We start from the raw sequence: 25,674 nt of genomic DNA, 5'->3' as shown, positions 1-25,674 counted from the left end.
GTGTTATGGGATCAAGTGTCACTCCAGAACCCTTAGCACATATTCTTAGCACACATTCTGCTGGTACTCTAGTGTAGTACTGAGGGAAGTGCCGCGCTGTTGGAGGTGACATTGGATGGGATATTAAACCAAAGTTCTATCCACCTTCTCAAGTGGACAGATTCAGTGGCACTAGTCAAAGCGGGGGAGGGAGGGGTTCTCACTAACACCCTGTCCAATATTTACCTCTCGCCCAATATCATTGAAATAGATCATCTGGCCATTAACATATTGCTGTTTGTGGGACCTTCCTCTGCGTAAATTAGCTGCTGCATTTCCTACATTGTAACAGTGACGACACTTCAAAAAGCACTTAATTGGTTTTGAAGTTACTTTAGAGTGTTCAGAGGTTGTGAAAGACACTATAGAAATCCATGCATTCCTTACTTTCAGAGCCTCCCTGTGGAGGAATGACAAACCTCCGCTTATTTTAAAAGCGGAAGGGGAATTACACTCAAACAGCTGCCTCGGCAAACGTGGCATTCAGGAAAACCTGGGGTATGGATAAAAAGTTGGCGGCGTTTGGGGGGAAAGCACCAGGATGAAGCATCACGGAAAAGATACAAGGTTTGCCGGGACTGGAAGAAAAAAATAGCAGCAGAATAAAAAGTAGGTCAGAAATAGGAGGGCTCAGATGGGAGGAAATGTAAGGCAGTCTATGATGGGTTTAGAGTGCATGTGTATAAATGCACTGAACGTGGCAAACAAGGGCCGGGATTTTCCGGCCCTGGCCGCCGCCGGATCTTCCAGTCCCGCTGAAAGCCAATGGACTTTTGGCTGGCCCATTCCATCCCCTGCAGTGGCTCCCTCCATGAGGGAGCCAGAAAATCCCAGCCAAGGTTTGGGAGCTGCAGGCTCAACATAATTAGCCTTATGGATTATGATGTGGTGCAATAACAGACTTAGACAGGGGAAGAATGGGCTCTTAATATACCTGACTAGAGTGTACACTTGGGAAAGATAGGGAAGGAATAAATGGAGAAGGGGAGAGTGTGAGTGATGGTAATATTGATCAAAGATACTGGGCAAAATTCTTTCTCAGACATGAAGCAACATGGAGGCAGGTATTTTGCAAGCTGGCCGGCTGGTTTTCCGCATTAACCCACCCACTCCCCCGGGCCATTTTCTTGGAGGTGGGATCAAGGGGCTAAAGTGCTACCCACCCACAAGTAACGGGCAGGCAACTGAGGTTAGTTAAAGGTCGAACAATTACAGACTCAGTCTTCCAATTCTCCTTAAATATGAAAACGGGAGCCAGACGACTGGAGGTGTGCAAATGTTACAATCCTGTTCAGAAAGGGGAGAGGGATAAACTCAGCAATTACAGGCCAGGTAGTTTAGCATTGGTGATGAGAAGCTCTTAGAGATAATAATCTGGGACAAAGTTAACTGGCACTTGGAAAAATATGGGTTAGTGAAGGAAAGCTTGCATGGATTTGTCAGACTATTTGCGTTTGACTAACATGATCAATTTGTTTGATTAACTGAATGAGGGTAGTGCATTTGATGCTGTGTATATGAATTTTCAAAAGGCGTTTGATGAAGTACCACATCATGGACTTGTTAGCAAAATTGAAATGGGTAGGGTTAAAGGGGCGAGAGCTGCATGGATACGAAATTGGCTAAACATTAGAAAGCAGAGAGTGGTGAATGGATGTTTTTCAGACCAGAAGAGACTGTGCAGTGGTGTCCCCAGGAGTCGTTGCTAGGACCAATGTTCCCTGTAAAATTTTGCTGTGTGCAGCCAGTTTTTTCCATGTTCCATACCTTTAAACTTATTTGTGTGACCACAGCAGGCACGGAATATGGCCTGCACTATATCTTCCAGTTTGCTGTGCAAACATGCATACACATAGAGTAGTGGGAACATTGGTTGAGGCCTCTGCTTTTTTTGATAAATAGATATATATATTAATGACCTGGATATTATTTTGAAGTTTGCACTAAAATCAGAAATGTAGTAAACAGTGAGGAGAAGAATAAAAGACTTCAAGAAGACACAGAATTGGCAGACATACGGCAGATGAAATTTAGCGCAGAGAAGTGTGAAGTGATTCATTTTGGTAGGATGATCGAGGAGAGTATAAAATAATTGGTACTATTTTAAGAGGGCAAAAAAGACAAACCTGGGGGTATGCATACTACAAAGTGGCAGGACCAGTTGGCAAGGCTGTTAAAAAGACATTTTCCAACGAGTAAGAAAAAGTCCAAAGGATGGACACACCATCCTCAGTTAACTAGAAAGGTTAAAGATAGTATCACACTTAAAGGAAAAATATATAATTGTGTAAAGAAGGCCAGGAGATTGGACAGAATATAAGGAACAGCAAAGGATGACTAAAATATTAATAAAGAGGGAAAAATTAGAGTATGAGAGAAAGCTAGCTGGAAATATAAAAACAGAGTGAGCATTGATCCTATAGAAAGTGAGTCTGGAGAAATGATAATGGAAAACAAGGAAATGGCAGAGGAATTGAAGAGGTATTTTGCATCAGTCTTCACTATAGAGGATACAAGTAAGATCCCAGAAGCAGCTGTAAATCAGGAAATGGAAGGAGGGAGGAACTCAGGAAAATTACAATCACCAGAGAAGTGGTACTGAGTAAATTGTTGGAGCTGCGGCTGACAAGTGCCCGAGTCCTGATGGACTTCATCCGAGGGTCTTAAAAGAAGTGGCTAGTGAGATGGTTGATCAATTGGTTTTAATTTTCCAAAAAACCCTAGATTTGGGGAAGGTCCCATTAAATTGGCAGATAGCAAACTCCATTATTCAAAAAGGTAGGGAGACAGAAAACAGGAAACTACAGGCCAGTTAGCTTAACATCTGTCATAGGGAAAATGTTAGAAGCTATTATTAAAGCCATAGCAGGGCATTTGGATAAATTCAAGGTAATCAGGCAGAGTCAACATGGTTTTGTGAAATGGAAATCATGTTTAACCAACTTATTGGAGTTCTTTGAGGAAGTAACATGTGCTGTAGATAAAAGGGAATCAGTGGATGTCCTGAGTGTACTTAGATTTCCAGAAGGCATTTAATAAAGTGCCACATTAAAGGTTATTGTGGAAAATAAAAGCTCATGGTATAGGGGGTAACATATTGGCATGGATAGAAGATTGGCTGGCTAACAGGAAGCAGAGAGTAGGCATAAATGGGTCTTTTTCAGGTTGGCAAGATGTAACGCGTGGTGTGCCACAGGGATCAGTGCTGGGACCTCAACTTTTAACAATTTATATAAATGACTTGGATGAAGGGATTGAAGGGATGGTTGCCAAATTTGCTGATGACACAAAGGTAAGTAGGGAAGTAAGTTGTGAAGAGGACATAAGACGGCTACAAAAAGATATAGATAGGTTAAGTGGGCAAAGATCTGGCAAATAGAATATAATGTGGGAAAATGTGAAATTATCCATTTGGCAGGAAGGATAAAAGAGAGACATATTATCTAAATGGTGAGAGATTACAGAGCTTTGAGATGCAGAAGGGTCTGGGTGTCTTAGGGCATGAATTGCAAAAGGCTAGTGTGCAGGTACAGCAAATAATTAGGAAAGCTAATATAATGTTATTTATTGTGAGGGAAATTTAATACAAAAATAGTGAGGTTATGCTTCAGTTATACAGAGCACTAATGAGACCACACCTGGAGTACTGTGTACAGTATTGGTCACCTTATTTAAGGAAGCATGTAAATGTTTTGGAAGCAGTTCATAGAAAGTTTACCAGACTAATACCTGGAATTGGCAGATTGTCTTATGAGGAAAGGTTGGACAGGCTGGGCTTGTATCCTCTGTATAAGATCCTGAGGGGCCTTGACAGGGTGGATGTGGAGAGGATGTTTCCTCTTGTGGGAGAATCTAGAACTAACGGTCACTATTTGGGGTCGGCTATTTAAAACAGAGATGAGGCGAAATTTTTTCACTCAAAGGGTCGTGAGTCTTTGGAACTCTCTTCCTGAAAAGGTGGTGGAAGCAGAGTCTTTGAATATTTTTAAGGCAGAGGTGGATAGATTCTTGGTAGACAAGGGGGTGATAGGTTATCGGGGGTAGGTGGGATGCAGATTTCAGGTTACTATCAGATCAGCCACGATCTTATTAAATGGCGGAGCAGGCTTGAGGGGCCGAATGACCTACTCCTGCTCCTTGTTTGTCTGTTCGTATATGGGATTCTTGGCTTTATAAAGAGAGACAATAGAGTGTAAAAGCAATGAAGTTATGCTAAATCTTTATAAAATATCAATTAGTTCAGCTAGAATAGAATGTTCAATTCCACACATTAGGAAGGATGTCCGGGCATTGAAAGGATGCAGAAGAGATTTACTACAATGGTGCCGGGGATGAAAGATTTTTACACGAAGAGACCAGAGAGTCTTCTCCTTAGAACAGAGAAGGCTAAGGGGCAGTTTGAACAAGTTGCTCAAAATCTTGAGGAGTTTTGATAAAGTAGACAAAAGAAAAATTGTTTCCAGTAGCAGAAGAGTCAGTAACCAGAGGAAACAGAATTACAATAATTGATAAAAGAATCAAAGGGATAATAGCAATATAATTATAATAAAACACAAAGAGTAATAGTGATATGAGGAAAAAGTTTTCCACCCAGAGGGTGGTTGGATTCTGGAACGAACTTCCCGAGAGGGTGGTGGAGGCAGGTTTGATCGAGATATTCAAAAGAGCATTGGATTGCTATCTGAAAAGAAAGAATGTGCATGATTATGGGGATAAGGCAGGGGAGTGGCACTTGGTAGAATGCTCTTTCAGAGAGACAGTGTGGACTCGATGGGCCAAATGGACTCCTTCTGCACAATAAAGATTCTGTTATTCTGGATGGAAAACTCTTTTAAAGCAGCAAGTCGCTATGACCTGGAATGCATTGGATGTTGTAATTCATTAATAAAGGAATTGGATAAACACTTGAAAAGAAAAGATTTGGAGGCAGTGTGACTAACTGAATGGTCTTTTCAAAGAGGCATCACAGGCACAATGGGTCGAATGTCTTGGTTCTGCTATATCAATCAATTGTTCATGAAAGGTAGAAAACAATTGGTATTTGTTCACAGAGGTACAACAGGTTGGTGGTACTCAGTGGGATGTTGCAGGGCTTGGAGCTAGGACCAATATTGTTGCTGATGACCTGGATGCTGAAACACAATACAAAGTAGTCAAACTTGCGGATGACAGCAAACCAGGGATGGTGGAGAAGTGGGTGGGGATGTGGGATTGGATGAGGAAGCTCAAAAATTACAGAATGAGTTGGAAAAATATGCAAAAACAATTGCTTGATAGTCTTGTATCTTAAACTATGCAACCACTGCAAAACAACAATCAACAAAATCAGTTAGCTTAGTTGCTTAGAGTGTAGTTCTCATAATGCCAAAGTTGTGGGTTCAGTCCTCGTGCCAAGGCAGGTCAAACATAGGCAAGGAGGCTTTTTACTGATTACCACTTAAAGCTCTCCCTCAGCTGATGAATCAGTACTCCTCCAAGTTGAACACCACTTGGAGGAAGCACTGAGGGTGGCAAGGACACAGAATATACTCTGGGTGGGGTCTTTAATGTCCATTACCAAGAGTGGCTCTGTAGCACTACTTCTGACCGAGCTGGCTGAGTCCCAAAGGACATATCTGCCAATATGGGCCTGCAGCACATAGTGAGGGAACTAACAAGAGGGAAAAACCTACTTGACCTTGTCATCACCAATTTACCAATGGCAGCTGCATCTGCCCACGATAGTGTGGGTATGAGTGACCACTGCACAGTCCTTGTGAAGATGAGGTCCATTTTCACACTGAGCATGCCCTCCAATGTGTTGTGTGGCATGACCACCATGCTAAATGGGATAGATGCAGAACAGGTCTAACAGCTCAAAGCTGGGCATCCACAAGGTGCTGTGGGCCATCAGCAGCAACAGAATTATATTCAACCACAATCTGCAACCTCATGGTCCAGCATTTCTCACTCTGTCATTACCGTCAAGCCCAGGGATCAGCCTTGGTTCAATGCAGAGTGCAGGAGGGCATGTCAGGAGCAGCACTGGGCATACCTAAAAATGCGATGCCAACTTGGTGAAGCTACAACAAAAGACTGCTTGCATGCCAAACAGCAGAAGCAGCAGGCAATAGATGGAGCTAAGTGATCCCACAACCAAGCAATGCCAGAACAAACACATCAGATCAAAACTCTGTAGTCCTGCCACAGTCAGTCATGAATGGTGGTACACAATTAAACAACTAACAGGCAGAGGAGTTTCCATAAATTTCCCCATTCACAATGATGGAGAAGCCCAGTGCATCAATGATGGCTGAAGCATTTGCAACCATCTTCAGCCAGAAATGCCAAGTGGATGACCCATCTCAGCCTCGTCCGGAGGTCCCAGCATCATATCGCCAGTATTCAGCCAATTCGATTCACTCCAAGTGATAGCAAGGAATGGTTGAGGGCACTAGATACTGCAAAGGCTATGGGCCCTGACAATATTCCAGCAATAGTACTGAAAACTTGTGCTCCAGAACTAGCTTGTGCCCTGGCCAAGCTGCTCCAGTACAGGTGCAATATCTACCCGACAATGTGGAAATTTGCCCAAGTATGTCCTGTCCATAAAAAGCATGACAAACTGAACCGAGCCATTTACTGACCCATCAGCCTCCTCCCGATCATCAGCAAAGTGATGGAAGGGGTTGTCGACAGGGATATCAAGCGGCACTTACTCAGCAATAACCTGCTCACTGATGCTCAGCTTGGGTTCAGCTAGAGCCATTCAGCTCCTGAGCTCATTCCAGCCTTGGTTCAAACATGGATAAAAGAGCTGACCTCAAGTGGGGAGGTGAGAGTGACTGCCCTTGAAATTAAGGCAGTATTTCACCAAGTGTAGCATCAAGGATTCCTGACAAAATTGAAGTCAATGGTAATCAGCGGAAAACTCTTCAGTGGTTGGAGTCGTACCTAGCATAAAGAATGATGGCTGTGGTTGTTGGAGGTCAATCATCTCAGTTCCAGGAGTTCTACAGGTCATGCCCTAGGTCCAACCATCTTCAGCTGCTTCATCAATGACCTTCCTTCCATCATAAGGTCAGAAGTGGGGCTGTTCCCTGATGATTGAATGATGATCAGCACCATTCCTGACTCCTCAGATACTGAAGCACTCCATGCCAATAATGCAGCAAGACCTGGATTCAGGCTTAGACTGATAAGTGGCAAGTAACATTTGCACCACAATAATGTCAGGCAAGATCATCTCCAACAAGAGAGAATCCAACAATTGCCTCTTGACATTCAGTTGTTATCACTGAATCCCACTATCAACATCCTGGGGGTTACCACTAACCAGAACATGAATTTTACCAAGTTTATAAATACCTTGGCTACAAGTGTGGATTAGAGGTGGGGAATTCTGAGGTGAATAATTCACTTTCTGACTCCTCAACAACTGTCTACCATCTACAAGGCACCAGTCAGAAATCTGATTAAATACTCTGCACTTGCCTGGATGAGTGCAGTCCCAATGACATTCAAGAAGCTTGACACTGTCCAGGACAAAGCAGCCTGCTTGATCAGCACCCAATCCACCAACTTTAACATACACTCCCTCCACCAATGCATAGTGGCAACAATGTGTTCTATGTACAAGATGAACTGCAGCAACTCACCAGGGCTCGTTCAATAGCACCTTCCAACCCCGTGACCTCTACCATCTAGAAGGACAAGGGCAGCAGATAGATGGGAACAGCATTACCTGAAAGTTCTCCTCCAAGTCACTCACCAACCTGACTTGGAAATATATCGTTGTTCCTTCACTGTGACTGGGTCAAAACTCTGGAATTGTCTCACTAACAGCATTGTGGGTGTACTTACACCACATGAATTGCAGCGGTTCAAGAAGGCAGCTCACCACCACCTTCTCAAGAGCAATTAGGGATGGGCAACTAATGCTGACCTTGCTGATGCCCATGAAAGAATTTTTAAAATGCTTTGCTTAAGTTCAAGTCAACGGAATATTGAACTACATTGAATAAATAGAATACAAGTTAAAGGATAGCATAATCAAATTGTACAGAGTATGATCAGACCGTACCTTGAGACCATAGAGTGTTCAGTTCTGGTCACTGAGACACAAGGGAAATGAATTTGTGTGTTAGAAGTGGTCAAGTCTTGGAGGTCTGAGTTATAAGGAAAGATTCTGAGGAACAAAGGGACCTTGGCATGTGTGTCCATAGATCTCCGAAAGCGGAGGGGCATGTTAGTGGATGGTGAAAAAGGCATATGGGACACTTGCCTTTATCAATCGAGGCATAGATTACAAAAGTAGGGAGGTCATGTTGGAGTTGTATAGAACCTTGGTGAGGCCACAGCTGGAGTACTGTGTGCAGTTCTGGTTGCCACATTATAGGAAGGATGTGATTGCACTGGAGGGGGTGCAGAGGAGATTCACCAGGATGTTGCCAAGGATGAAACATTTAAGTTATGAAGAGAGGTTGGATAGACTTGGGTTGTTTTCGTTGGAGCTGAGAAGACTGAGGGGCAACCTGATCGAGGTGTACAAGATTATGAGGGGCATGGACAGGGTGGATAGGAAGCAGCTGTTCCCCTTAGTTGAAGGGTCAGTGACAAGGGGGCATAAGTTCAAGGTGAGGGTCAGGAGGTTTAGGGGGAATGTGAAGAAAACGTTTTTACCCAGAGGGTGGTGACGGTCTGGAATGCACTGCCTGGGAGGGTGGTGGAGGTGGGTTGCCTCACATCCTTTAAAAAGTATCTGGATGAGCACTTGGCACATCATAACATTCAAGGCTATGGGCCAAGTGCTGGTAAATGGGATTAGGTAGGTAGGTCAGGTGTAATTAAAATGAAAAGTGAAACCTCAGGAATAATAAACTCAGGATCATTACCCGAGCTACGTAAAAATTGTAACTGGGACAAACCGATGAGGAAAGTTAACACTTGGCTAAAGATGTGGTTTGGGAAACTGGGCTTTCAAGTTATGCAACTTGTACTAGGACCAGAACCAAGCTGGGCCCAAGGCCCTAGTAGAAAAGATAACTAGGGCTAAAAATAAGACAGTAAACTAATAACATGGGGTGGGGAGGGAATGGCTAGAAATAACAGAAATCTAACAATAAAACAATCAGGAGAAGAGAGCAAAGGGCAAACTAAAGGAAGGAGTAGTAAACACAAACGGCCAGAGATCAGAAAAAAGTCACAGCATGAAGATTAAAAAAAACCCACTAAAAACAGTGACAAGAGAATAATAAACAACAAAAAACAATTTGAACTGTTGGTACAACAATGTACACAGTATTCAAGCCTAAATGGATGAATTGGAGGCAACAAGTTGTAGAGAGGATCTGGATTCAGTAGGAATGACTGAAACATGGCTACAAAAAGAACAGGATTGGCAACAAAATATTTCAGGATATAACACAAATAGGCAAGAAAAGAAGAAGGGAGGTAAAGCTGATTTACTAGTCAAATATAATATAATGCAAGTCGAAAAACGCATATAACCAACAGTAAGATAATTACAGAAATCGTATGGATTGCAGGGGTAATAATCTTGAGAGAGTTAAATTATGTTTATAGTAAACTGGCAAGGAGAAGTAGCGAAAGGAGAAAAGAGAATTGAGTTTTTACATTGTATACAGGACTCCTTTCTTACTCATTATCTATGCAGTCCAATGAGATAGGAACCACTGCTAGATCTTGTTATGGGCAATGAACCAGAACAGATAAAAGTAAGAGTAGCAGAGCATCTTAGTAACAGTGATCCCAAAATAATGTGGAATATTAGGAGTGAAAGTGACATTAAAAAGGACATAAACAGCAGAATATCTTTGATAGGGTAATCAACAGAGACCAAGAAAAATATAAACCACTAAAAATCAAAAACAAGCAATTTAATTCTGGAGGCATCGCAAATAAATAAAGAATTAGAGAACACTGAATATAAAGAAAAAGCCCAAGAAGACGTGCTTTTTGTGAGAACAAAAGAAAAGACCAAAAACTTAGAAGTTTTTAAAAACCATCGGGGAGGCAAAGAGAAATTATGAAATCAAATTATCAAAAAATATAAGAAGAACTATGCTCCGCAGACACACAGGGAGGGGTGTGATGTGTAGGCAGGGGTGAAATTTCTGACAGGAAACCCACAATTACTTGTTTCTCCGCACACTGTGGAGTTTTGGCAGGTTCCTCATCAGATGTTAGCTTTCTAATGGGACCATGGATGGGTGAGTTTGGGGGCTTGGCAAAGGCACTTCTCCCTGAAGCTGGCCTCGCCTACTCTTAGCTGCTGAGTTTCCCAAGGGCTGGGAAACACAGCCAGCCAGTTAAACTTGTAAAGCAGGTTAATACAAAGGTTGCCAGCTTTGTTGGAATATTTCATTGTCTAATCACCACCGCCACCATCCCCCACCCACCAACCCCCGCTGCCTTCTGGGAGCTGATTGGCTGCCTTAGTTGAACCTGGAAGTGGTTCAGTTGGAGGCGGGTTGGGGTCAGGTTTCAAATTTTTAAAGTTTAAACATCTCACCCAACCTTCATCCACCTGTTTTTGAGGGTTAAAATGCCATAACTAAAAAGGAAAACTTTAGAAGTTTTTTAAAATAAACACTTTACTAGAGGATGAGCTTAAAAATATTAACACGCTTAGATAAAGGAAGGAAATAATTGAAGAACTAGCAAAGCTAAATGAGGATTAGACCCCAGATCCAGATGGCAAACCCTCATATATATTCATGGAAAGTAACGGGCACTTGCTTATAAATATATAAAAATTGCATTGTGCCAGGAGACTGGTGAATAGTTAATATTGCTCCAATATACAAAAGGGGGGATAGAAGAAAACCTGAGAACTATAAACCATCAGTTTAACATAAATTGTAGGAAAAATACTGGAATCTATGCTAAATAAAAAAAAGCAATAGCAGAGGACCTGGAGACAGAAAATATCATTTAAAAAACAGCCAGTTGAAGTCACACTTAATTAACTTGAAATAATTCTTTAAAGAGGTAATGGAAAGAGCAGACAATGATAACAAGTAGATGTCATACACTTCTTTTCTCAAAAGGCCTTTGATAAGCTGCACAGTCGGCTCAGGCCAAAGGCATGTGGAAAGTAAATGGATAGTGAATTGGCTAAAAAGTAGAAAGCCGAGAGTTGTGGTAAAGGATAGTTATTCAAGTTGAAGGATGGTAGAAAGTGATCCATGTGGATCAGTGCTGGGGCCACTGTTATTCATAATTTACATCAATGCTTTGGACTTAGGAACAAGTAACACAATATCAAAATTTGAAGATGACACCAAACTGGGACACTAGCAAACACTGAGGAGTGATGGAACATAAAAGGATATTAGGAAAGTTGAAGACCGGGCAGTTAAATAACAAATGAACTTTAACATAAAGAAATGTGAAGAAAAATAGAAACACCAGCTACATCTTAGAAAACAAGAAACTGAATGGGCTAGAAAAGCAAAGGGATCTAGGGATAGAGATGAATACATCATTGAAAGCTGCTGAAAATGTTAACAAAGCACAGAGATATATTTCTAGGGGTACAGAATTCAAAAGTAGTGAAGTTATATTAAACTTGTATAGGACCCTGGTCAGGCTGCATTCGGAGGGCCATGCAAAGTTCTGGTTTCCACACAATGAAAAGGACATAGAAGCGTTGGAGGAAGATTTAAAAAGATTTATAAGGATGGTAACAGAACTGAAAGATTACAGCTATCAGGAAAAATTGAACAAGTTGAGTCTGATTGCTTTAGGATACAGAAGACTTAGAGGTGACTTGATGGAGGTCTTTAAAACAATCAATGGATTGGACAGGGTAGATGTGGAGAGAGCTCGCTCACTTTGGGAGAATCCAAAACTAGGAGCCAAAAATACAAGGTAGTTATTAATAAATCCAATAGGGAAATAAGGAGAAATTTCTCAATTCAGTGTGGCTAGAATGTGGAAATCGCTACCACAGGAAGTAGTTGAGGCAAATAGCTTAAATGCTTTCATAAGAACTAGATGAGTTTGTGAGAGAAAGGGAATAGAAAGATATTCTGAAAGGCTGAGACAAGGCAAATGAAATGGGGGGAGACTCATGTAGAGTATAAACCCCAGCACAGAGTGGTTGGACTGTTTCTGTATTGTATACTCAACATAGTTTTACGCAATAGTTAAGGATATGTAAATCTGGGAAATTATTTCAAGTTGATTTTCTAAAAAATGGACAAATCATGGAGTGGCCCCTCAGATAAAGTAATGGGGGTAAAACTCAGGTATGATTTAAGAACCAATTAGACGTTGCAATGGTGGGTAGTGGGGCAGAGTTCTAGAGTCATTCTGGAAGGATGTGCTAAGATGAGCCTAATAGCCTTCCTCATCAGTGTTTATAATGGAACAGGCAGAATCACAACTTGAGGAAAAACACACACAAAGCTGAAAATTCCTCTCATTCATGAGAACTCTGATGTGTGAAGATATAAAATGTCTTTAATTCACCACTGACCACCACCGCGCCCCCCATCCCCACCCCCACTTCATGTTCCACACTCTAATTACAGCTGGGGGTTGAATCTCAAGTACTGCTATTGGTCAGTTACAAGGGCAATTGAATGTCAACTCTTCCTGACATATCAGTGGGAAAAAAACAGAAAAAACTGGGAAATAGAGTACTGGTCTGAACTGGTCTTGTATACCTTAAAATGGAACACCAGTTCAGACCAGTGCCCTTATTTCCCAGATTTTACTGTTTTTTTCCTTCCCCAAGCCCATCTCCACCCTCTCTCCCAGGCCCCCACCCAACATCAGGACAGGAAGGAGGTTTCTCCCAGCTTTTGACTCTGGGGTGAGGGTCTCAGTGGAGTGAGGGATAGGACAATGTTGAACCTTGACCTCCCCGCCCATACCACTCTAAATCCCGAGGGGGATGCCACGTCAGGTCCTGTCAGCCAGATTCACTCCTGAAGAATTGGGCTCTGCCATATGCAGGGAAATCAAAGCCACCCCCCCCAACCCCGCCACCCCCCCTCCACCCCACAGCCTCATCACCCTCACCCCACTCCCTCAGTGGCTCCCAACACAGTTTATTCACCCAACAGTATGCCATCCTTATTGGTCCACTCTGAGCTAAGTAAGGCAAGTGCACAAATGAGTCATCAGAGCTGCACCCATCTCTGCGCCTCTTATCTGCAATAAGATAAGGAAGCAGGGAATAGGTCAAATCTTTCAGTCGTCAAACCTGTTCTTTTCACAGGCCACTAACCCTCTATTGTCCTTGTTTATTTCCTGCCCTCCTATTTTGATAGTGCAGCTCAGTGGGTTGGACTCTCATCTCATCTTAACATCAGAGAGGTGTCAGGCAAAGCCCAACCCCAGACACTTGAGCACAACATCCAGACCTCCACTCTGGCACAATACTGAGGGAGTGCTGCACTGTTGGAGGTGCTGTTGATCTGGTCATTATATCGCTGTTTGTGGGATCCTGCTGTGCAAAAAAAAAACAGCTGCTGCATTTCCCTACTTTACAACGGTGACTGAGTTCAAAGGTACTTTCTTGGTTGTAATGTATGTCAGGATAGCCTGAGATCATGAAAGGGGTTACATAAACAGAAGTCTTTTCTTTCTTTTTGTTTGAATGTGGGTTTCATAGTGGAATGCAGTGAAGTCAGGGGTTCTGAAACCACAGCCTCATAGCCGAGCCCAATCTCTCCTCAACCGGCATTCTCACGTTGCATTGGATATAGATCAAGGTGGGGGTATCTCTGCTGTTTCCACTATCCTTAGTCCACGGTGGCAGAGGCCAGTCATGCCCCCCCACCTCCCCCAACTTACTCAGCAACGGCTGTCAGCTGAACTTGGGATCTTCCTGATCCATGTGACTCAGTACACCACACAATGCTCTCATACTGTACAATCCCCTCTGCCACAGCCTCACTCCTCACCCATTTCATCTCTAGGCTCTGCAAAGGCTTTCCACTGACTCCGAAACATATCACCAAATCAGTCTTGGGCTGTAAGTAGCCTCTGAAATATTGCACGTGCAGAACTTAAACTAGCTCGCAATACAACCCTGCCACTCAAGCACAAATGTTGAGTAAAGATGACACAAAGGGGTTTAGTAGGCACTCTATCTGAGGTTAGAATGGAAGCATGTTATTAGGAGATTGTAAGTTGCATTTCAGGTGTGTGTATCTTTGTGGGAGAGTATGAAGGGAGTTTGTTTCCCCCTTATCTAATCTATTTGGGAGTAGGGCTGCCAATTCTCTCAGGTTGCACTGGGAGTCTGGAGGATTTTAAGGTTAATCGCCTGGACAACCCAGGAGAAAAAAATCATAACAAAAATAACTACGCTTTTTTAAAGCACTTTCCTCTATTGTTTGTAAAAAAATATTAGGCAAAGGAGAGGTATTTAATTGTCAGTGAAGAATATTCCAATTGGTGGGGGCAGGACAGTCTGCTTGCTTTCTCATTGGTGGGTTTACTATGGGATAGATGTACTGGTTGACCAATGGTAAATCAATGGTGGGAGATAATGGGCGGGGTGGTTGGAGGTGGGAGGTCACGTGATGAAACCTGGAATGCTCCAAACAGAATTGGCAAGTCCAACCTGGCACAGGAGCACAAGACAGATTTACTTTGCATCTTAGGCATGTTTTACCTAACCTGGGGCCTGCAATAGTACTCCCCATCTTTATTGAATTTCCCAAACAAGAGCACAGCAGTCATGCAGTAACAAAAGGCTGATGGCACTCTGCCTGCGGTGAACTGCCACTGCTAGTGAGTGGGACACACCCACTTGCACATCCTGTTTGCATGGAAAAATAAAATAAAAAGCCATCCCGGCAGCAAATGCGCCTTGAGAAATGTCATAGTCATAGAGTCATAGAGGTCTACAGCACAGAAAAAAGGCCTTCGGCGATCGAGTCTGCACCAGTCAAACAAGTACCTAGCTCTTCTAATCCCATTTTCCAGCACTAGGCCCATAGCCTTGTATGCCATGGCATCACAAGTGCATATCCAAATACTTCTTAAATATTATGAGGGTATCTGCCTCTACCACCCTTTCAGGTAGTAAGTTCCAGATTCTCACCACCTCTGGGTGAAAAAAATTCTTCCTCACATCCCCTCTAAGCCTCCTGCCCCTTACCTTAAATCTATGCCCCCTGGTTATTGATCCATCCGCCAAGGGGAAAAGTTCCTTCCTGTCTACCCTATCTATGCCCCTTATAATTTTATACACCTCAATCATGTCCCCCCTCAATCTCCTCTGCTCCAGGGAAAATAACCCCAGTCTATCCAATCTCTCCTTATAACTAAAACTCTCCAGCCCTGGCAACATCCTGGTAAATCTCCTCTGCACTCTCTCTAGTGCAATCACATCCTTCCTATACTGCGGATTCCAGAACTGCACACAATACTCTAGCTGTGGCTTAACCAGCGTTTTATACAGTTTCTACATAACCTCCCTGTTCTTATATTCTATGCCTTGGCTAATAAAGGCAAGTATCCCATACGCCTTCTTAACTACCTTATCTACCTGCCCCGCTACCTTAAGGGACCGGTGGACATGCACACCAAGGTCCCTCTGATCCTCGGTACTTCCCAGGGTCTTACCATTCATCGTGTATTCCTGTGCCTTGTTTGTCCTGCCCCAGTGCATCACCTCGCACCTATCTGGATTAAATTCCATTTGTCACTGATCAGCCCACCTGGCCAGCCTGTTTACATCCTCCTGTAATCTAAGACTGTCCTCCTCACTATTTACCACCCCACCAATTTTTGTGTCATCTGTGTACTCCTACATTCAAGTCTAAATCATCTCTATATACCACAAACAGCAAGGAACCCAACACTGATCCTTGTGGAACCCCACTGGACACAAGCATTCAGTCAAAAAAACACCCCTTGACCATCAACCTCTGCTTCCTGCCACTCAGCCAATTCTCGATCCAATTTACCAAATTACCTTGGATCCCATGGCTCTTAGCTTCGTTATCAGTCTCCCATACAAGACCTTATCAAAAGCCTTGCTGAAGTTCAAATAGACTACGTCAAATGCATTGCCCTCATCTACATACCTGGTCACCTCTTCGAAAAATTCAATCAAATTGGTCAGACATGACCTCCCCTTAACAAAGCTGTGCTGACTGTCCTTGATTAATCCCTGCCTCTCCAAGTGTGGGTTAATTCTGTCCCTCAGAATTGCTTCCAATATTTTCCCCACCACTGAAGTTAGACTGACTTGTTCATTGTCCAAGATAAAAGCTCGACTCCTGAGTGCTATTCAAATATGGAAATACTGTACCGCTGGGAGTTAGAAGCTGTTTAACTTTCTGGAACAAATGAACAGAATCAAGTTTCACAAATGCTAGTTAAAGGTGAAAGAGATCTTGCAGTGGTTAAAACTCTCCCTTTTGGCCTGTACGCAAAAACACTACTGATCTAAATACACCTTGGCATTTCTGTAAACCGACGTCTTTTTAATTTTGGTGGAGACCATAATGTTTTTGACTAAACAATGTGTTTGTTTCTAAGTCTGCCAAGCACTTTATTCTTCATACCCCTCCCGCCTTTCTTCTCTCTACAAGGCACAGATACTTTCTACACTCCAGAACCACCACTGCTGTTCTGTGTGGGCATCGGCAGGCTATTCCACTACACATGGCATCACAGTTTACCCTGATGTTATCCTCACCTGACACCTACACACCTGAATGGGTGACAATAGATACTGCTAGAGAGTGGAAAACCCAGCTGGTAGTTTGTATTCTCTCTTCCCATACCTGGGACTCTCAGAGCAAGGATTGAGCAAACAACCTTCTGATCTGAATGACTCAGTACCACTTTGGAGGGAATCTACTCATTGCATCAGGACAGGAGAAAATAGAAAGATACCTGCAAGGGAAAACATTCTCCTGGACTTTCCTTCCAGTTAAAAAATGGTTTAACTACCCAGGGTACTAAGTTACAAATTGAACAAACACTCACGGGAAAACTGTGTGCTCCAATGTCACAGCTGCTCAGCAGAGTACAAACCACAGAGAGTGTTAGAATCATCAGAAAGGCGCATTAACACTGCATAGACAATCAGCTGCTGCTTCTATACAGTGCTGCACTGAGGGTGGTAAAGGGAGAGGGTTAGGGGCAAAGAGGGGGTTGGGACTGGGAGGAGGTCAGGGGCAGGGAGAGGTTTACGGGCACAGGAGGGATTTAGGGGCAGGGAGTAGGTTAGGGGCAGAGAGTGGATTAGGGCAGAGAGGGGTTAAAGGCAGGGAAGGGGGTTTGGGCAGTGAGGGGGTTAGGGACAGTGAGGGGGTTAGGGACAGGGATGGGGTTAGGGGCAATGAGAGAGTTAGGGGCAGTGAGGTGGTTAGGGGCAATGAGAGGGTTGGGGCAGTGAGGGGGTTAGGGGCAATGAGAGGGTTAGGGGCAGTGAGGGTATTAGGGGCAATGAGAGGGTTAGGGGCAGTGAGAGGGTTAGGGGCAGTGAGGGTATTAGGGGCAATGAGAGGGTTAGGGGCAGTGAGGGTGTTAGGGGCAGTGAGGGGTATGGGGCAGTGGGGGTTGTTAGGGGCAGTGAGGGTGTTAGGGGCAGTGAGGGTATTAGGGGCAATGAGAGGGTTAGGGGCAGTGAGGGTGTTAGGGGCAGTGAGGGGTATGGGGCAGTGAGGGTGTTAGGGGCAGTGAGGGTATTAGGGGCAATGAGAGGGTTAGGGGCAGTGAGGGTATTAGGGGCAGTGAGGGGTATGGGGCAGTGAGGGGGTTAGGGGCAATGAGAGGGTTAGGGGCAGTGAGGGTATTAGGGGCAATGAGAGGGTTAGGGGCAGTGAGGGTATTAGGGGCAGTGAGGGGTATGGGGCAGTGGGGGTTGTTAGGGGCAGTGAGGGTGTTAGGGGCAGTGAGGATATTAGGGGCAGTGAAGGGTATTAGGGGCAGTGAAGGGTATGGGGCAGTGGGGGGTTAGGGGTAGTGATGGTGTTAGGGGCAGTGAGGGATTTAGGGGCAGTGACGGATTTAGGGGCAGTGAGAGGTTCAGGATAATGAGGGGTTAGGGGCAGGGAGGGTGTTAGGGATAGGGAGAGGGTTAGGGGCAGAGAGGGGGTTAGGGACAGTGACGGGGTTGGGGCAATGAGAGGGTTGGGGCAGTGAGGGGATTAGGGGCAATGAGAGGGTTGGGGCAGTGAGGGGGTTAGGGGCAATGAGAGGGTTGGGGCAGTGAGGGGGTTAGGGGCAATGAAAGGGTTAGGGGCAGTGAGGGTATTAGGGGCAATGAGAGGGTTAGGGGCAGTGAGGGTATTAGGGGCAATGAGAGGGTTGGGGCAGTGAGAGTGTTAGGGGCAGTGAGGGTATTGGGGCAATGAGAGGGTTAGGGGCAGTGAGAGTGTTAGGGGCAGTGAGGGTATTAGGGGCAGTGAGGGGTATGGGGCAGTGAGGGGGTTAGGGGCAATGAGAGGGTTAGGGGCAGTGAGGGTATTAGGGGCAGTGAAGGGTATGAGGCAGTGGGGGTTGTTAGGGGCAGTGAGGGTGTTAGGGGCAGTGAGGGTATTAGGGGCAATGAGACGGTTAGGGGCAGTGAGAGGGTTAGGGGCAGGGAGAGTGTTGGGGATAGGGAGAGGATTAGGGGCAGTGAGGGGGTTAGGGGCAGGGAGAGTGTTAGGGGCAATGAGAGGGTTGGGGCAGTGAGGGTATTAGGGGCAGTGAAGGGTATGGGGCAGTGGGGGGTTAGGGGCAGTGATGGTGTTAGGGGCAGTGAGGGATTTAGGGGCAGTGAGAGGTTCAGGATAATGAGGGGTTAGGGGCAGGGAGGAGGTCAGGGGCAGGTAAGGGGTCAGGATCAGTGAGCAGGATAGGGGCAGGGATGGCATCGGTGAGAGCTGAGGGACAGGCAGAAGTTAGGGACCGGGAGGGGGTCAGGGCAGGGAGGGGATTAGGGACAGGGAGGAGGTCAGGGGCAGGTTGGGTGTTAGGGGCAGGGGGAGGGTTAGGGGCAGGGAAGGGGTTAGGGATAGGGAGAGGTTTAGGGGCAGGGAGGGTGTTAGGGATAGGGAGAGGGTTAGGGATAGGGAGAGGGTTAGGGGCAGGGAAGGGGTTAGGGATAGGGAGAGGGTTAGGGGCAGGGAGGGGGTTAGGGGCAGGGAGGGTGTTAGGGATAGGGAGAGGGTTAGGGACAGGGAGGGGGTTAGGGGCAGGGAAGGGGTTAGGGATAGGGAGAGGGTTAGGGATAGGGAGAGGGTTAGGGGCAGGGAAGGGGTTAGGGATAGGGAGAGGGTTAGGGGCAGGGAGGGGGTTAGGGGCAGGGAGGGTGTTAGGGATAGGGAGAGGGTTAGGGGCAGGGAGGGGGTTAGGGGCAGGGAGGGTGTTAGGGATAGGGAGAGGGTTAGGGGCAGGGAAGGTGTTAGGGATAGGGAGAGGGTTAGGGGCAGGGAGGCAGTTAGGGGTAGGGAGGGGTTTAGGGGCAGGGAGGCAGTTAGGGGTAGGGAGGGGTTTAGGGGCAGGTTGGATGTTAGGGATAGGGAGAGGATTAGGGGCAGGGAGGGAGTTGGGGCAGTGAGCGGGTTGGGGCAGGGAGGAGGTTAGGAGCAGGGGAGGGTGTTGAGTAAGGAGCAGGTTAGGGGCAGGAAGGGAGTTAGGGGCAGGGAGGAGATTGGGGCAGTGAAGGGGTTAAAAGCAGAGAGTGGATCAAGGGCAGGGAGCAAAGGCCTCAAATCACAGAATCATTACAGCACAGAAGGATGCCATTCAGCCCATCATATCTGTGCTTTCTCCCTGCATGAGCATCTCAGCTAGCATCACTACCCCACTCTTTTCCTATATCCCCGTAATTGTCTTCTCTTCAGATAATTATCCAACTTTCTTGTGAAAGTCATGATTGAATCAGCCTCCACCATACTCTCAGGAAGTGCATTCCAGATGCTAACCACTCACTGCATTAAAAAAGTTTTCCTCATTTCCCTGTTGGTTCTTTTGCCAATTACTCAAATTGTTGTCCTCTTGTTTATGATCCTTCCACCTTTATAAATGGAAACAGTTCCTCTCTATCTACCTTATCTGGATTGGTCATGATTTTGAACATCTCTATTAAATCTCCTCTCAATGTTCTCTCTCTAAGGAGCACAACTCCAACTTGTCCAATCTATCCACGTAACTTATGTCCCTCATCTGGCCAATCATTCTCGGAAATCTTTTCTGTGCCCTCTCTAAAGCCTTCACACACTTCATAAATTGCAGTGCCTGGAATTGAACACAATACCCCAGCTGAGGCTGAATCCGTATTTTATAAAGGTTCATCATAACTTCCTTGCTTTTGTACTCTCTGTCTCTATTTATAAAACCCAAGATCTCATGTCTTCTTAACCACTTTCTCAATATGTTCTGCCACCTTCAACAATTCCTGACTTAGTCGTCTTGTGCATCCTCCCTTCCTCTACACCACCATTGGCGGCCATGCCTGGAATCCTCAGCTCTGAAATTTCCTCACTATACCTCTTTGCCTGACTCTCCTCTTTAAGCTGTCACTGTTATGTGATGTTACTCACGTGGGACAACACTGTGACATGATGTCTCTTGTGTGCGAGCTAATGTTACTTATCTGTGATGACACTACAAGGTCATGCCAATGTGATGTCACTGTGGTGTGATGTCACTGCAATTTGATTACACTTGCATGTGATGTCACTGTGCTATGACATCACTGTGATGTGATGTCACTTACTTATGATGTCACTGCGATGTGTCAGTGCGGTGTGATGTCACTGTGATGTGAGGTCACTGCAGTGTAATGTCGCTTATCTGTGATGTCAATGCGGTGTGATGTCACTGCAGTGTGATGTCACTGCAATGTGGTGTCACTGCGGTGTGATGTCACTGCAGTGTGGTGTCACTGCGGTGTGATGTCATTGTGTTGTGGTGTCACTGTGGTGTGATGTCACTGCGATGTGGTGTCACTGCGGTATGATGTCACTGCGGTGTGGTGTCACTGCAGTGTGGTGTCACTGCGATTTGGTCACTGCGGTGTGATGTCACTGCGGTGTGGTGTCACCACGGTGTGATGTCACTGCGATGTGGTGTCACCACAGTGTGATGTCACTGCGATGTGGTGTCACTGCGGTGTGATATCACTGCAGTGTGGTGTCACTGCGATTTGGTCACTGAGGTGTGATGTCACTGCGATGTGGTGTCTCTGCGGTGTGATGTCAATGCAGTGTGATGTCACTGTGGTGTGATGTCACTGCGATGTGATGTCACTAGGTGTGCAGATTACATCTCCATGTTTTATATAACAAAATCATAAACATATTCTTACTAAGGCAGGTTACAAAATCCTCATGGCAGCCTTTTCCCCTGTACATATACTGCTCCTCTCTCTCTGGTCTGGGAGAAGGTTTGGTTTAACATATGAATGGGATACCCCAGGACAGCCGCTTTCTCACTCGCACTGCCCAGTGCATAATGCCAACTTTTCTCATGACCGAAGAGGAACTGCTGCAGGGCAGCTTCCAGAGACACCCTAGCAATCCGAGCAAATCCATAGCTACTGAGACGAGAATTAGGGAAAAGTAAATTAAAATACTCCTTTCAACAAATGGCAAACAAATAAAAACTCTGCCTCCAGCCGTAACCCCCGCTAAAGTTTGCAAAACTTTGGTCGCCCTCTCTCTAAACTTTGTTTTTCTCCCCTTCCCTTCCTTCTGATCCAACTTACCCCAGGTGAGCCGGAGCAGGAGGGCGATGGTCAGGCACAATCCCGGAATCATCCAGATATACAGACCCAGCTTCAGAAGGGGCCGGAAAGCTGTGACTGCTTACAGCGGGGTTGTTATTAATGATGTTGTACACTGTGAATCCTGCTCTGCATTTACACCGCAGTGTGAGCCCTCTCCGGGGGCAGCCAGCGCCTCATAGCTCCCACCGCCCCCCCCAACCCACCACCCTCCCCCCCCCCCCCCCCCCACGACTTCAATCGCCTCCAGCTCAGAGCTTCTACCCTGCACCTCGACAGTGCCAGCGACCAAAGACTTGGCAGGAGGAGGAGGAGATTGAGGGACCTCCCATCGCTTCTCCCTATGGATCTCAAGCCAGAAAATAAGGAGGAGTTTAAGGCTTCAGAAAAGGCACTGATCGGCTCCTGCACGTCGGCAAGCTGCAGCCTGAAGCCCCAGTGCCTCCAGCTCCGATACTGTCCTCAGATCAATTCATCTTCTAACTGAGCTCAGCTCCAGCATCATCCAGACCGTCTCCCATCATTGGCTCATAGAGGACGTGAAATCATCCGCACCCCCCAACCGCTTTCAAATAGCATCGACACGATCCAGGGGCTGGGATAGACCTCAAAGTGCGAGTCACCCGGTGTACTGGGGTCGATTCAGATAGTTTACATATAGAATAATGGATACCCGGGAGTGAGTTACAGGCTGGAATCTAATCGAGGGGTTCAGATGGTTTACATATAGAATAATGTATACTCGGGAGTGAGTTACAAGCTGGAATCTAATCAAGGGGTTCAGATGGTTTATATATAGAATAATGGATACCCGGGAGTGAGTTACAGGCTGGAATCTAATCGAGGGGTTCAGATGGTTTACATATAGAATAATGTATACTCGGGAGTGAGTTACAAGCTGGAATCTAATCAAGGGGTTCAGATGGTTTACATAAAGGAAATAATGGATACCCGGGAGTGAGTTACAGGCTGGAATCTAATCGAGGGGTTCAGATGGTTTATATATAGAATAATGGATACCCGGGAGTGAGTTACAGGCTGGAATCTAATCGAGGGGTTCAGATGGTTTATATATAGAATAATGGATACCCGGGAGTGAGTTACAGGCTGGAATCTAATCGAGGGGTTCAGATGGTTTACATATAGAATAATGTATACTCGGGAGTGAGTTACAAGCTGGAATCTAATCAAGGGGTTCAGATGGTTTACATATAGAATAATGGATACCCGGGAGTGAGTTACAGGCTGGAATCTAATCGAGGGGTTCAGATGGTTTATATATAGAATAATGGATACCCGGGAGTGAGTTACAGGCTGGAATCTAATCGAGGGGTTCAGATGGTTTACATATAGAATAATGTATACTCGGGAGTGAGTTACAAGCTGGAATCTAATCAAGGGGTTCAGATGGTTTACATATAGAATAATGGATACCCGGGAGTGAGTTACAGGCTGGAATCTAATCGAGGGGTTCAGATGGTTTATATGTAAAATATTCAATACCCGGGATTGAGTTACAGACTGGAATCTAAGTGAGAGTTTCTGATGGTTTATATATGGAACAATGGATACCCAGGGATGAGTTACAGGCTGGAATCCATGTAAGGGGTTCAGCTGGTTTATATATGGAATAACGCATATCTAGCAGTGAGTTACAGGCTGGAATCTGACCATGAGATTTGGGTGATTTATTTATACCACAATGGGACCCAAAAGCAAAGATTAAATTTCACCATCAGTTTCATGCCATTAACGTCCTAAATGGTAGCTTTTGTTGTCCAACACAATTTTGCTCGTGAAAACTGCAGAAGTTACCATGACTTCATCAGAGGACATATTAAATGTCAATGAATGTGGCATTCAGTTATTTTGTGTGTTGAGGCGGATGCTTTTCTCTAGTGTGTGTAGGAGAAAATTCATCAGCAATTGTATAAGTTCAGAGTTTAGAGCCATGCAGAATCCTGCCTGGAAAAACTCAGCAGGTCTGGCAGCATCGGCGGAGAAGAAAAGAGTTGATGTTTCGAGCCCTCATGACCCTTTGACAGAACTGAGTCATGAGGACTCGAAACATCAACTCTTCTTCTCCGCCGATGCTGCCAGACCTGCTGAGTTTTTCCAGGTAATTCTGTTTTTGTTTTGGATTTCCAGCATCCGCAGTTTTTTTGTTTTTATCAGAATCCTGCCTGATTGTTCTAGCAGTTCGTTCTCAGTGCTTGAGGCTTTGGGCAAATTTCATGCTCTCTTCAAGTAATGGTAGGGGAATATTAGGACCATAGTTTACATCTATGCCTTAGATGTGCTGCGTCCAAAAGCACTGGAGACCCAGGTTACTAAGAAGACAGGGTTGAAGAATCAATGTCAGGAATGGGGTGCAAAATTAATGAGCTGGAGTGAAAATGGGACCTGATGGACATAATTATAGACCTCGTTATAGTATCAATCATGACCGTAATTGCAATTAGCACAAGAAATAGTTTCTTCTGAAGAATATTTTGGATGGGTGTGGGTAGATGTTGATTCCATTTTCTTTGGGGTTCATGGATAACAGTATATAATCAGTCTAAGGTTGTTAGCTTCCCTATTCTTCTGGAGATTTTGCATCATAGTTCTGGAGCTTATCCCCACTGTGGGTGGACAGACAATTTGGGTCCTGACCTACAGCTGGTGCGAACAGCTCGAGAACAAGTTGGAGACATTCTCCTTCTGGGGTGTTTGTCTATACAGGTTAGCAGTTTAGCATACCTCCCTGCAGTTGAAATCGTAGGAGGCAGCTAATGTTTGCCTCATTCAGACATTCGTAAGCATTGCCTGTTCTGAGGCACCTGAAATAAAGTGCCTTTCACAACCACAGGACGTGTCAAAATATTTTACAACCAATTAAGTACTTTGAAGTGTAGTCACTGTTGTAATCATAAAATGACACAGCAGAGGAGGCCATTCAGCCCATTATGCTTGTCCTCTAAAGCCCACTCCTCAGCCTTTCCACATAGGTCTGTAAATTTCTCCCCTTCAGGTATAGCGGAGCAGGCTCAAGGGGCTGAATGGCCTACTTCGGCTCCTTGTTCGTATGCATATCCAATTCTCTTTTGAAAGTTATTATTGAATCTGCTTCCAACCACACTTCCAGGTAGTACATTCCACATCGTCATAACTTACTGCTTGATAATGTTCTTTTGCCAATCACCCTAAATCTGTGTCCTCTGGTTACTGACTCTCTTGACGCTGGAAGCAGTTTTGCCTTATTTACCTTATCAAAACCCTTAGTTTTGAAATTTTGAATACCTCTATTAGCTCTCCCATTAACCTTCTCTGTTCTAAAGAGAACAATCTCAGCATCTCTAAAGTGTGGAATTGGACAAAATACAACAGCTGCACCCTAATCGGTGATTTATAAATGTTTAGCATAACTTCCTTGTTTTTCTACCCTAAGTCAAGGTTCAGTTCTCGACTTGTCCTGCTGCCTTCAAAGATTTGTGTACATAATCCTGCAGATCTCTCTGATCTTACAGGCCTTTTGAAATCCCACAAAGCAACAATGAGATAAATGACTAGATTACCTGATTTTGTAATGTTTAAGAGTTAAATATTGGCCAGTACACCATGGCAAACTCTCCTACTTTGACTAGCACCATGGAATCTCTTATGTCCACCTGAAGGGACAGACAGAGCTATTGTTTAACATATTATCTGAAAGATGGCACCTCCAATATTGCAGCACTCCCTCAGTACTGCATTGGGGTGTCAGCCTAGATTCCGTGCTCATACTGCTAGAGTAGGACTTGAATCCACTCTGACTTGGAGGGAAGAGTGCTATTCATTGAGCCAGGCTCTTGTCAGTGTTCCCTCTTCAGTGGAAGGGCTCAGGAATCTTCTCTTATTTATTTACATGACTAACTTCTTTGTCAGGTAAAGAGATCATTTTGAATTGCCAATTGACA

General features: G+C 45.0%; 1 protein-coding gene across 2 annotated transcripts in view; it reads right to left on the bottom strand.

Moving 5' to 3' along the window:
- Window positions 1-21,927, bottom strand: part of tyro3 (TYRO3 protein tyrosine kinase) — a 101,459-nt gene extending 79,532 nt beyond the window's left edge. For both annotated transcript variants that reach the window (XM_041213812.1, XM_041213813.1), the window contains exon 1: window positions 21,719-21,927. In XM_041213812.1, coding sequence (XP_041069746.1) covers window positions 21,719-21,770 — 52 coding nt within the window. In that variant the 5' untranslated portion in view covers window positions 21,771-21,927. The remainder of the gene's footprint in view (window positions 1-21,718) is intronic.
- Between the last annotated feature and the right edge of the window lie 3,747 nt (window positions 21,928-25,674).

This window comes from Carcharodon carcharias, chromosome 20 (genome assembly GCF_017639515.1).
Source record: "Carcharodon carcharias isolate sCarCar2 chromosome 20, sCarCar2.pri, whole genome shotgun sequence".
NCBI classification, from domain to species: domain Eukaryota; kingdom Metazoa; phylum Chordata; class Chondrichthyes; order Lamniformes; family Lamnidae; genus Carcharodon; species Carcharodon carcharias.
The sequence above is the reverse complement of the archived record's forward strand: the minus strand, read 5'-3'. Positions and strand labels throughout refer to the sequence as shown.